Source organism: Branchiostoma lanceolatum, chromosome 19, assembly GCF_035083965.1.
Source record: "Branchiostoma lanceolatum isolate klBraLanc5 chromosome 19, klBraLanc5.hap2, whole genome shotgun sequence".
NCBI lineage: Eukaryota > Metazoa > Chordata > Leptocardii > Amphioxiformes > Branchiostomatidae > Branchiostoma > Branchiostoma lanceolatum.
The window spans coordinates 1,275,684-1,288,178 of NC_089740.1; the positions used below are offsets into that span (position 1 = coordinate 1,275,684).

A 12,495-nucleotide genomic window follows, 5' to 3' on the forward strand; every position below is an offset into this window, starting at 1 on the left:
ACATAAACATAGCGGTGCGGGTCTGACGCGCGCGCTCTGGAACGGGCATGGGCGTCGGGGCTGACGCGTTCTTTTTTAGAATCAAAACGACGCCTATGATAAAGTGGCATCGCGCGATTTAGCAGGAAGCCCATTTCGCACTCGAAATTGATAATAAATTATATACCACCTTAAAGTACAGATTTTGATTTATTCTACGCAATACATTTCTTTTTGTTTTAAAATCGAAAATAGCGTAAAAACTCGAGGGGGATTTGCTCTAAAATCAACTGATTTCAGGTCATACCATCAGAAGGGTACAGGTAAAAAATCAGTTCAAAAACTCTATATTAGTGAAATAGAAAACTTGAAAATTATAGATGCGATGAAATATTGAATATACATAGTTGTAAACTCAAGCAACAAGCTTTATTGTAGGTAGTCCCGAAGCCCGGGGGTCATGGAACGTACAACTGGCTCAAAACGCCGCGCGGTTCGGTATGGTACTTAATCATAAATTTTTAACTTAGATTTATGTGACTTTGGGCTGGTATATTTACTTAAAACCCGGAATTCATAAACGGGGGACCCCCTAAAACGTAATTCTTGTCATAAATTTAAGACTTGTGGAACGATGATCTGTCCATAGTAGATAATTACAAAAAAAGGTCGAACCGGGCGCGTTCTATTCTGGAATCAAAATTATGACATGACCATGTGCGATTTCGGGGGAAATGCATTACGCCCTCGAAATCTATCACAAGTCATATACCACCAGAAACTAGAAAGTCTTCTCTTTTTCACGCACTACATTTCCTGTTGGTTTGAAGTCTACAACTGGATAAAAATAAGGGGAGAAAATACACGAAAATAACCTAATTTCGGGGCGTATTGCTGACAAGAAAGTAATAAGATATCGGTTTAGAAATCTATAGAAGTAGAAAACAAAGCTAAAATAGTGTAATTAACTTCAAATCAAAATGATATACGGTGATATACTCCCGCAACAAGCTTTCTTGTAAGGGGTGTTGACGCCCGGAGTGATGGAACGGACTACTTTCTCTCGCGGAAGGAAAAGAAAACTCCATAGAACTCTCGGCATGGCGTGCCGGCTGTTTTACTACGGTATTTTTGTCTTTTTTCGCCGCTACGCTGGGTAAAAAAACAGCATAGCGGGTGATTTACAGCGTCGGTTTGTCGGCACACAGCGTAGCGGCCCGCTATGCTCAAAAGGCCTGGCGAGAACACTGCGTAAGTTTTTCCCAATTTAGCGTATATGCGCGGTTTTCTAGTGTAACGTAAAACAAGACGGCTGTCTAATTCCAAAGTAACTGCAGTCATTTTTTTGGTTAACGTTGGGTAACCTAAATTCGCGGGGTACTTAAATTCGGGATTTTTCGAAAACGGGGTATTTAGGGATATGTGCTAGATGCAACATAAGTAATACCGCTAGAAATGCAAACCTGCCAGACTTACGTATTCAGAACACTGTCTGAAAAGCTTCGATAAGCATGGATTATAAGGCGACGAGGTCAAAAACTCTCCGTCCCTTATTGGAACAGTCTGAGGACTTTGTGGGAGAATTAAACAACATGGTTGTCGGCTGGTTTATAAGAAAAATGTCACATCCGCTTCCTGCTCAACACAATTATTTACAAGACAACTTATTACAATCTCTTTTGCTAACCTGCAACTGGATTCTAAGTGTGATCAATCATCAAAACTCCTCTCTGTTGCTATAACCTACGGCACGTGTATTTTCCCGCCGCCATATTGTTAACCAGAATCCTGTTGTCAAGCAGACGACAAAGGTTTGTGAAGAACACTTTTTTGTCTAAATGCTGCGTGTGATAGTGGACTGAGGAAGATATTTTCCTCAAAGTTTGCTCCTAACACAACAAGGAACACATGGACATAGTAGCATTACCATTGCTACGGCATCCAGCTAACTTCCCATGAATAATGTAACGTTACACGTTGCCCGATGATGACGATGGGCCGACTTTGAGTGAAGTTCTACCGACTCAACACACGGGTTGTACCCGAACCGGCCTGATGTGTGCGGTACGGCCGTTTTTTCGTGTATTTTCTTTACTTGGACACGTCTATATCCATAGCACTATCCTCAAGCCAAGGATGGAACGAATAGCTGCTGTATAAAATGTGATTAGCGGTAAGATATTCAAGACGAATCTTCTCTCCCGAATTAATGTGCCCCCCTGTCCGACAGCACCGTAATTGTGCGTGCGGCGGACGGTAGTTTCAAGTTGAAATATTATGGTGTCAGCACGACTAGAGACAAAATCTACCATATATATGATTAGTACAAAGATAGTACATGATACTGACAGAATTATAGAAAAAAAGGATGGTTTATTGTTCTGCTAGATTGATTTCAGTCAACCATTATCGGAAAAATCCTGAATTTATGTTACCCAACGTTACATGCAAAATTGAATGTTGGAAAAATCTACCTGCAATTTGATAAATCTAAGAGACTTTCTTACCTGGCTGAATAAATCTACTTTATACTCTACTCTACATACTATATACTTAGTATATAGTCAGTTGTTGACACAAAAACTCTGAATATTACAAGTTTAAAAAGAATAGAAATTTCAAAAAGAAAATTGAAGAAAAAAAAAATAAAACCTTTTCAGCTTAGAAAATTCACAATGTAGCAAAAACAGCGAAACAATAACTTAGTTTTGCCCATAGAAATAATTGAAATATTCGCTGGAATACGATCCTGGAATTATTAAGCTGCAATGTTTACCAATGTAGCTAGGTGGCGTTGTCATTCTCTCGCGCGGTATCGCGAGATTTAGCGGGGTTTGGACAGAAACAATCGCCATCTTGTTTGTTTACTCGTATCCTCGCCGGGCGCTGCCGTATTTTCGGACTGATTTTTACGTTTCAGACACATCAAAACAAGTTGACTATGGGTACAAAAGAATGAAAAAGTGATCGCTAACTCATTGTTTTATTTGGTTGGACGGCGATTTCCGAGATTCAATTGAAAATTTGTGTGTGTGCGTGTGTGGTAGTACCGGTGACTAGTCGACTGTGAGTTAGCGCTCGAGCTTCCTCGGACCAATTTTTTCTACAAATTGTCGCAAAATAGAGTTCTCAAGCTCAAAATCTAGGTTGCACACGGCGCTACCAGGAGTTAGAAATGAGTTGCGACAAGCAAATTGTGCTTGTGCCGGGTATTTCGAGTACTGCATCGACATTTTATCCCAATTCCCTGATCATGATTCTGAAAAAAAAAATAAACGTACCGTCTAAAATAAGAAAGTACCGGGCGGATTTTGAGGCAAAAAAGAATAAACGTACCGGTACGTTTATTTTTAGAGGTGAGAGTACTTGAAGAACATAGACCAGAAAAAATGGACAGCAACTGTCCAAAGTAGGCTACTCTCACCTCTCTACCGGTACGTTTATTTTTTTTCGACTCAAAATCCGCCCATTACTTTCTTATTTTAGACGGTACGTTTATTATTTTTTGAAAAATTGAGGCTTTGCTAACCAGGAATCCCCCTAAAATCGAAAGTATAGGTTTTTCTGCCTGTATTTCCTCGGTATTTTTGCTCGTAATTCGCTATTTTTCGGCCAAGCGGCATTGGTTTTCCCGCCACTTTGACGGCCTTGTAAAAATTATCCTGGCGGCACTCGTAACATATCGGTCGATATCACTATGACGCTACAAAGTAAACTGGAAAATAAGACACGACATTGACATTTCAGAATACAATTTTCATATAAATAACTTTGACAGTCTCTGTTTACATCGTAAACCCAAGGAGTAAACCAAAGCACGCTGATCAAAAAACGTGTAGAGTAGAGTGCAGTGGAATAATTCCTGCCCACTATCAGCAGCGCGGCGGAAGAATAAATGGTTCGCAGAAGACATGTTACATGTAAAAACAGCAATCATAACGCAACTTCCCTTGTGATATGTGTTTTGAGGCCACAGAATCTCAGAAACGGCAGAAATATATCCGATATGATTCGGTAAACAAATCGCGAAACATGGCCGCCACTCTCTGCCACTATCAGGGATGGTGAGAGTAAAACTAGCAGCATATTGCATAGCGCGGATGCCGTCCTTTAAAATGATACCGCAAACGCAGGGAAATATTATATTTTGGGGCAAGGATAGACACAGAAGGCCATATTTATTTTCAGAGGCTAGGGTTCCATATTTTAAAATGACCGTAAGTTTTTCCCAATTTAGCGGATATGCGCGGTTTTCTAGTGTAAACATGCATATGAAATCGGTAACTTCTTAGTATGTGCGGTCTGAGACGTTTAGCTACTTTTACAGTCAATGTCTGTTCAGTATTGTGAGTCCTACCGCGGGAACTCGAAATCCGAGCGTCTCACAAAATCTTTGTTTTTGACGCTATGGAGCAAAAGTTTATAGACATAAGCCTTTTTTGTGGAGGGGGTGTGTTCATATGTGTTTTTTTAGAAAATGTGATCAGGTACATTAGTATATCTGATGATTTTTGTTACAGTATGTCAGTGTCACTGATTGTCAGTAATCATAAACATTGTGATATAATGTTACATGTACAACAATTTTCTTTGATCACTTGCTTCAAGTTCCAAGTAGAAAATTCACATTTTCACTTGTTGAACTTGAAAGCACCGTGGCCCCCGGTTAGGGGTCATAGCGGGGAACCTATGCCCAATTTTTCAACATTATTTTATCAAGGTGCCGAGGAAGATGATCATGATTATATTTTGGACAACCTATGTTGTTCAATATCTATATACTTATAGGTATGGTCCTGAGGCATAATTGAATAGATATAACCTACCTGTTTATTATCTTATTTCCCTGGGACAGTTGTATGGACACAGTTTACCTAGACTGTCAATTTTGAAATTTTCCGGGGGGTACTTATATTCTAGGGGTACTTATATTAGATTTTGAAGATTTGTCCGGGGGGTACTTATATTCTTGGGGGTACTTCTATTTGAGAGGTGAGAGTACACTGACAAATGATAGTAAAATCACTATGACTGTCCCGCCACTTGCTTGACGCGATGGAAGAAAACTATGTTGATTTGTGAATTTCCCCCGCACGTGTGGCACGTGGCGTTCACGTGATAAACGCATGGCCATTAATAATAATTACCTTCGCCGAGAAGGTTATGCAGAGGGTAGCGTTTATTTGTCTGTTTGTTTGTAGTGTCACAGGATAACTCGAGAATGCCTTGATGGATTGTCTTGGTATTTGGTATGTTGGTAGGTTTTGATGAGACCTAAAAACGATGAGATTTTGGGCCCCCTAGCGGCTTCTTACGGTACTGCAGCGGAACTTCCTGTTTTGATATCTCGTGTTCTGGACATGCTATGGAACTGATTTTTGAGTGGTAGATAGATCTTTGGACAGAGAGTAAGTGGTGTGGGTTTGGGCCCCCTAGCGACTTTTTTGGAACTGCAGGAGCAGGTTTTGCGTCTGACTTTGAAAGGGAATAACTCAAGAAGGGCTTGATGGATGGTAATGATTTTTGATAGGTAGATAGCTTGAGTGACGATGTAGATGATTAGACACTTCTTATGCAAATCAGTATCTGATTTGCATAATTAATGAGGAAAGTTTATACATCCGCCAAATTCCATGATAGGACTCTCAAACATGTGACATATGTAACAGAGGAAGAGAGAAATATTAATTGATATGAACTATGCAAATGAAGACCTCATTTGCATAATTAATGAGAAAATACCATAACATGATGGCCTTGATGGATGGTCATGATTTTTGGTATGTGGATAGCTTGTGTGATGCTTAGTATGATTGGACGATAATTATGCAAATCAGATTCTAATTTGTATAATTAATGAGGCAACTTTAAAAATCCGCTTTGTTCCATGATATGACAATTCAAATTGTAACTGAGGAAGAGAGGACTGTTGATAGATAGAAAATATGCAAATGTGGTCCTTATTTGCATACTTAATGAGTAACTTCTATTATTCCACACTGGTAAAAGACGGCAATTTCATACATTTAATCCTTTTTTGTGGCATCGGGACGTTATGTGAATGTGAACATCGTTGAATCAAATTATGCTAATAAGGGCCTCCTTTGCATAATTGATGATAAATTTGTTAAGCTCATACTTTGGACATGTTATATTTTAAGACAATCAACTGGTATGATTTATGATTGATGAGAAACACTCCTAATACGTCATAGCCTGAGTACCAATCTCCGTAGTGACCGCTGGCTCAAAAGAATTCGCTTGCTAACCACAGAGTCTGACCCTGCGCGTATCCGTAACAGCTGTTATTCAGATATTCGTTTAGATTTTGAACGAGCTCGCTGATTGGCCCCATTCGTCTAAGCCCCTCCCCATGCCACACTGTTCTTCGTAACGGGTAGGTTCTAAGAACTGAATAGAGACACCTTGGAATGAAAAATGGCACTACGCAAATGAGGCCCCGCCCATCGAACGCAGCTCGAATTCCCCTCATTACGTTATAATGAGACAGCCGTTACGGATACGCGCAGGGTCAGACTCCGTGGTTAGCAAGCGAATTCTTTTGAGCCAGCGGTCACTACGGAGGTTGGTACTCAGGCTAAATACGTCAGTCATAAAGGTTAAAATCATTTGGCGAAGGTATGAGGTCGTGGAACTCTTGTTTATTAATGTTTTGCCGTTCAAAATTAACCTTCAGTGCGGGTGTTGCTAGGTGGTATCGAACCTTCCTAAAACTGGTAAGAGTTTCAAACCTCGAATCACCATGGATAGTCTGAATATCAAAACTGGATGTAAACTGGTCCTGCACGTAAATAGGTCATGTTATGTTAGTGTGAATTATCGCCTGGTAGTGTGAATTACTTCTCGCATCTACGTATATACATTAATTGGCCTTTTGAAAGACTGTCTTTTAAAAGGCCAATATATGTGGGGAAAAAAAAACGTTAAACCGGATAGTGAGTGAGGGAGTGTGAGAACGAGTGTAGTGCAGGAACTAACTGTGCTACATGTATAGCTCCAAATGTGAGAAGCAGTATGGTTTGTCGTTGCTTATTTTTGCTTTGTGCAACGTCAACAGCTGGAGCTGCTGGTAATGCACCTCCCTAGAATTTGGACTTGTAAAATCTTTTTTTGAACATTTGTATCGTGTATTTTTCAAAAGGAAGAAGATGAGCACTTCAGTACCTGTCTGGAGTTTGTCACATCAAACTTCAGGTGAGTAGCAATATAGATAATATCATTGTCATCTTTTTTCAAGATATGTTTCTTGAAATTGGATACAAACAAACTTATTCTGTCCTGATATATACCTGTGCAATTGTATATTAAGATGAAAGCTCTAATTTGGAATACTCATCAATGATCAATTTGTCTACTTGAAATTTTGTTCCAATGTGATTAAAATGTGTAATACTATATACAGTTGTGTAGCCTTTAGGATCAAAACCTATGTGTGGGAGGGCGACTTGTAAAGGTGCGCATGTACCTGTTTTGCCGGGCTCTCTTTCACATTGTGATAAGCTCAGATAAAACAATACATAACTATTATAAAAAGTTCCTATAGTGGTTGTTGGGGTAAGCAAGCATCACTTTTCATACAGATTGAATGACTTCTATCAACATAGATGAAGTGTCAAGTGATGACGTTTGAAGTTTACAATGTATCTAGCCAGAATGGTACAATAACCTAGGCTAGACAGTATATTATTTGTAACCAAGTGGGGAATGGCTGTAATTTTCATCTCTCATTAAAACCAGGAACTCATTATAGAATCTAAGCCACCACGCAAGAAGAAGTCAAATCCCCAGGCAATTGTTCAAAGAAACAGGTCGATCTACAGATATTAGTCTTGACATTTTGTATCTTTCTTTACGTTACTGTGTCTGTATATCCCTTTGCAATGGAATACAAGTTTGCAAATAAAGATAGTTATCAACCTCCTCGTACTTGACTGTTAGTCCAGACCTGTTCAGTGATGTAATTCTCGGTTGACTTGTTGCAGATTTCACAGATTTCTGGATGTGGACAGCCATAAGGTTGACAGGATCATAGATGGGTGAGTGGGACCAACATGCCGGCTCCACATACATGTACATAGACACCTGCAGTAAAGGCATGAAGATTCAGGGCTTGAGTTTCATTTTGAGAATACATGGCAACCTGAATTTCACTAGCTCTCGGGGAGCAAACAGAGCAAAACATTATGATAACATGCAATTGCGTGTAATCACGAGGATGATGCACATGCACTGTTTGCTTTGAATAAAACATCAGATTCTTTCAAAGAGCCATAGATATGGAGCCAGGTTCTGAACTGACTGCCATGTTCCCTGTAACATCACATATTTAGGGAAATTGATTTGATTACCTGACAGGAATCAAGAACTGGAAGTTTGAATTGTTCCCTTTTAGGTAACATCAGAAGGGTGCATATTGACTTTTTGTAGTTTATGTTCAGTATTAGTACATAATGGTTGAATGTAATCAAGAACTGTTGTATTTTCGTGCCATCGGTGGCATAATCATGAATGAAGTATTTGGAATTCTGGAACAGACAGATGGCTCCCAGGAATTGAATATTAGGACTTAAAAGTTAAATATGACATGTGGCTGGAAATGTGGTGGTGGTGTGGGCATAACAGTTAGGTTCAAGTCCCCAAGTTGACATGCCACCTATATTGTGCCCTTGGGAAAGGTACTTTATATGACTTTCCTCAAACACCCACTGCTCCTATGGCCTCAAGAAGCCTATTGGGACTGCCTTAATCTTAAAATTTTACCTTTTACACTTTTGTTTCAATCTGCAGTTTGTGTGACAAGTACACGGTTCATTCCAAGGCAGACACTGCCGACACCCTGCGAGGTCTGATACTAAGGCTACTGGAACTCCCCATCACCCAGGAGAAACTATGTAGTAAGGTAAGCATCACCCAGGAGAAACAATGTAGTAAGGTAAGCATCACCCAGGAGAAACAATGTAGTAAGGTTGAAGCATCACCCAGGAGAAACAATGTAGTAACTTTTAAAGGTAAGAATCACCCAGGAGAAACAATGTAGTAAGGTAAGAATCACCCAGGAGAAACAATGTAGTAAGGTAAGCATCACCCAGGAGAAACAATGTAGTAAGGTAAGAATCACCCAGGAGAAACAATGCAGTAAGGTAAGCATCACCCAGGAGAAACAATGTAGTAAGGTATGCATCACCCAGGAGAAACAATGTAGTAAGGTAAGCATCACCAAGGAGAAACAATGTAGTAAGGTAAGCATCACCCAGGAGAAACAATGTAGTAAGGTTGAAGCATCACCCAGGAGAAACAATGTAGTAAGGTAAGCATCACCCAGGAGAAACAATGTAGTAAGGTAAGCATCACCCAGGAGAAACAATGTACATGTAGTAAGGTATGCATCACCCAGGAGAAACAATGTAGTAAGGTAAGCATCACCCAGGAGAAACAATGTGGTAAGGTAAGCATCACCCAGGAGAAACAATGTAGTATTAGGTAAGCATCACCCAGGAGAAACAATGTAGTAAGGTAAGCATCACCCAGGAGAAACAATGCAGTAAGGTAAGCATCACCCAGGAGAAACAATGTGGTAAGGTAAGCATCACCCAGGAGAAACAATGTGGTATGGTAAGCATCACCCAGGAGAAACAATGTAGTATTAGGTAAGCATCACCCAGGAGAAACAATGTGGTATGGTAAGCATCACCCAGGAGAAACAATGTAGTATTAGGTAAGCATCACCCAGGAGAAACAATGTAGTAAGGTAAGCATCACCCAGGAGAAACAATGTAGTAAGGTAAGCATCACCCAGGAGAAACAATGTGGTAAGGTAAGCATCACCCAGGAGAAACAATGTAGTATTAGGTAAGCATCACCCAGGAGAAACAATGTAGTATTAGGTAAGCATCACCCAGGAGAAACAATGTAGTAAGGTAAGCATCACCCAGGAGAAACAATGTAGTAAGGTAAGCATCACCCAGGAGAAACAATGTAGTATAAGGTAAGCATCACCTAGGAGAAACAATGTAGCATTGCTACATTGTTTCTCCTAGCTTGGTAAGCATCACCCAGGAGAAACAATGTTTCAGTTAGTAGTAAAGTAAGTATTGTTGTCTTTTATCTTCAAGTTGGTGACATTGTGGCTTTGTGAAGGGGCTATCTCACGGTGTCAGTCACAGTAGAAATGTCTAATGTACATGAATGTATTTTGTACTATGCTCTGGATACACACAGTTTTTTTTCTCGGTTCTTGAATGTTGTACAGGGTCTGAACCAGGTCCTGTGAACCGGTACTCACCCTTACATGTACCTGGCACCAATGTTCCATGACTGTCTGCACATAGCTAAAACAATTTAAAAGGACATTTAAAAAAAAAAGTACTCCCCGCATCGACGGTGCATAAGGCGGCGCCCATCTCCGTTTCTGCAGCCCTGGGCCACAGAATGTTGTGCAAGTCACTACAGCAGGGGGCTAGTCCACAGGTTGTGGTGTGTGTTAAACTTCCATACTCAAGGCGAGCACTCTAGTACCCACGAGGCCATTGCATCGGCACACATTTTTTGTTAATTATACTAAATGATGCCCTTCCTTTAGTATCATTGAGGGTGTCCCACACACAGCACAGTACAATTTTGTTTTGTAAATGATTGGCCTTTATATGCAAATCACATGAATGTGAGAATGGTAATTCAAACATTATGCAAATGTGATGATCATTTCCCTAGTTAATGAGATGATGATAGTTGATGAGTGTATTTTGTCTTTGATCCAGAGTGACACCCACTACTCTGTGCTGTCCTTACTGCTGTGTCTATCAGAGACTCCCACCAGTGTGGACTTTCAGCAGCAAGTGTCAGCCAGAACACAAGGTACAAGTGTCATACATCTACATGTCTTTATTTACATATTAGGTAGATGGAGAATTAAGATCATGTAAAAGGCACCCAGAGCACATTTTATGAGGCTTGAAAACTGGAAATATTCTAGCTAGTTGCTGTATAATCTGTATGAAATTGACATTTAATGCCACTGTTTACCACATTTGCGTGCAGATTTTTTATCAAAAGTGCTCAAAAGCAGCACAAAAACACTTTTAGTTTTACGTGCCTAGTGTAAATAGACCGATGCCATAGCCCCGCCCACCTCCGTCAAAACGTAGAAATGCATTTAATTAAAGCAGAAAAATGCAAATATTTGAAGGACATTTGGCTTTCTCATTGGTCGAAACCGCTAATTGTGATGGACAGTCTATGAGGGCTTGGATTTTCTATCAGTTCGTCATCGTATCTTTGCTCTTTTAATGTCGACATGTAATGGACCAGGTATAATGTTATTGAAACTTACTATTGTGTAGAAATGACTAGAAATTGGAGTTTTTCATTCAAGTTTCAAGCCTCATAAAATGCTCTGGATGCCTTTAAGTCAAGCCTCCTTACTTTATGTTAAAAGCTTTTCAATCAGAATGAAATGGTGGAGATGTTTGTAATCTGTAGTATTCTCGAGTAAGCCTCCCGGGACGTTGGATCGAGGTCGCGAGGGTCAGTCCCTTTGTAACGCTGTAACATATAAACTATGCATCCAATCTTAATGAAACTTACACATAACGTACAGAAACGTGTGTAGATTGTATAAATGGTGGTGTTTTTTCGGAGGAAGAAAGCACCCCGTAACCCCCATGAAGAAAGCATGTTACTATCACGTGCTACCTCCAAATATGGCCTGACACGACCATAGACGAAGCAAAGAGAGTCACAAAAAGGAGTTTTGGTTGGTTCCGACGTGTACCGGAGTTTGATATATGCATATTTGCATTGTAATGTGGTATATGGAGTGGCACTATGCTTTCGAATTGCCTTTCACCTAGAGAAAAACCAAGCAAGACATACGATCCCACCCGACCCACCTTCTGCACCACAGGTGGTGCAGCTTATCACTGCCCAGCTTGGCCAGATAATGACTCCCCTCTTGAATAAATAAGACTAACTCCGGCAATCGGTTCGACATGAGTGATTCTGACCCTTTTGCCTAACCTTAACACCCTTGAACTCCTCCCACAATAGGTCTGCTTTCTACATGGTGTTTGCACACATATTGTAGAACATTTTTAAGCTCATATCCTAATGACTGCGAATTGTACACATAATTTTACACAGCTTTTGCACACGTTGGAATTGCACAGCTTTCACAAGATTTGCTCTGCCTTTAATAGTGTTTTGCACAATCATGACTAATGGGAAGTTATTTGAGGAATCTGTTCTATTATAATTATAATTTGTAACGCTACAAAGACAATAGACCGATCCTTACTGTCCATCATAATTAGCAGTTAAGCCGATAAATAATAGTATGGTAATTTATCGTTTTGACCAATGAGAAAGTCGCTGTATGTCCTTTAACATAAAATTATTTGCATTCTTATGTTTTTATTTGATAGTTCTACATTTTGAAGGAGGTGGCGGTGCTATTGGATCCATCAACCAGTGAATGTACGATGACCTGCTATGCATATC

At 40.0% G+C, this 12,495-nt stretch overlaps 1 protein-coding gene across 3 annotated transcripts in view; it reads left to right on the plus strand.

The window, feature by feature from the left end:
* LOC136425760 (gamma-tubulin complex component 5-like) overlaps nt 1–12,495 on the plus strand; it is a 56,319-nt gene that overhangs the window by 9,664 nt on the left and 34,160 nt on the right. For 2 of the 3 annotated variants that reach the window (XM_066414702.1, XM_066414703.1), the window contains exons 2-5: nt 7,142–7,194; nt 7,983–8,036; nt 8,788–8,899; nt 10,758–10,854. In XM_066414702.1, the coding sequence (XP_066270799.1) occupies nt 7,142–7,194; nt 7,983–8,036; nt 8,788–8,899; nt 10,758–10,854 (316 nt within the window). Of the gene's footprint in view, nt 1–7,141; nt 7,195–7,982; nt 8,037–8,787; nt 8,900–10,413; nt 10,474–10,757; nt 10,855–12,495 lie in introns of those variants that run through there. The other variant, XM_066414704.1, reaches the window with a different exon arrangement.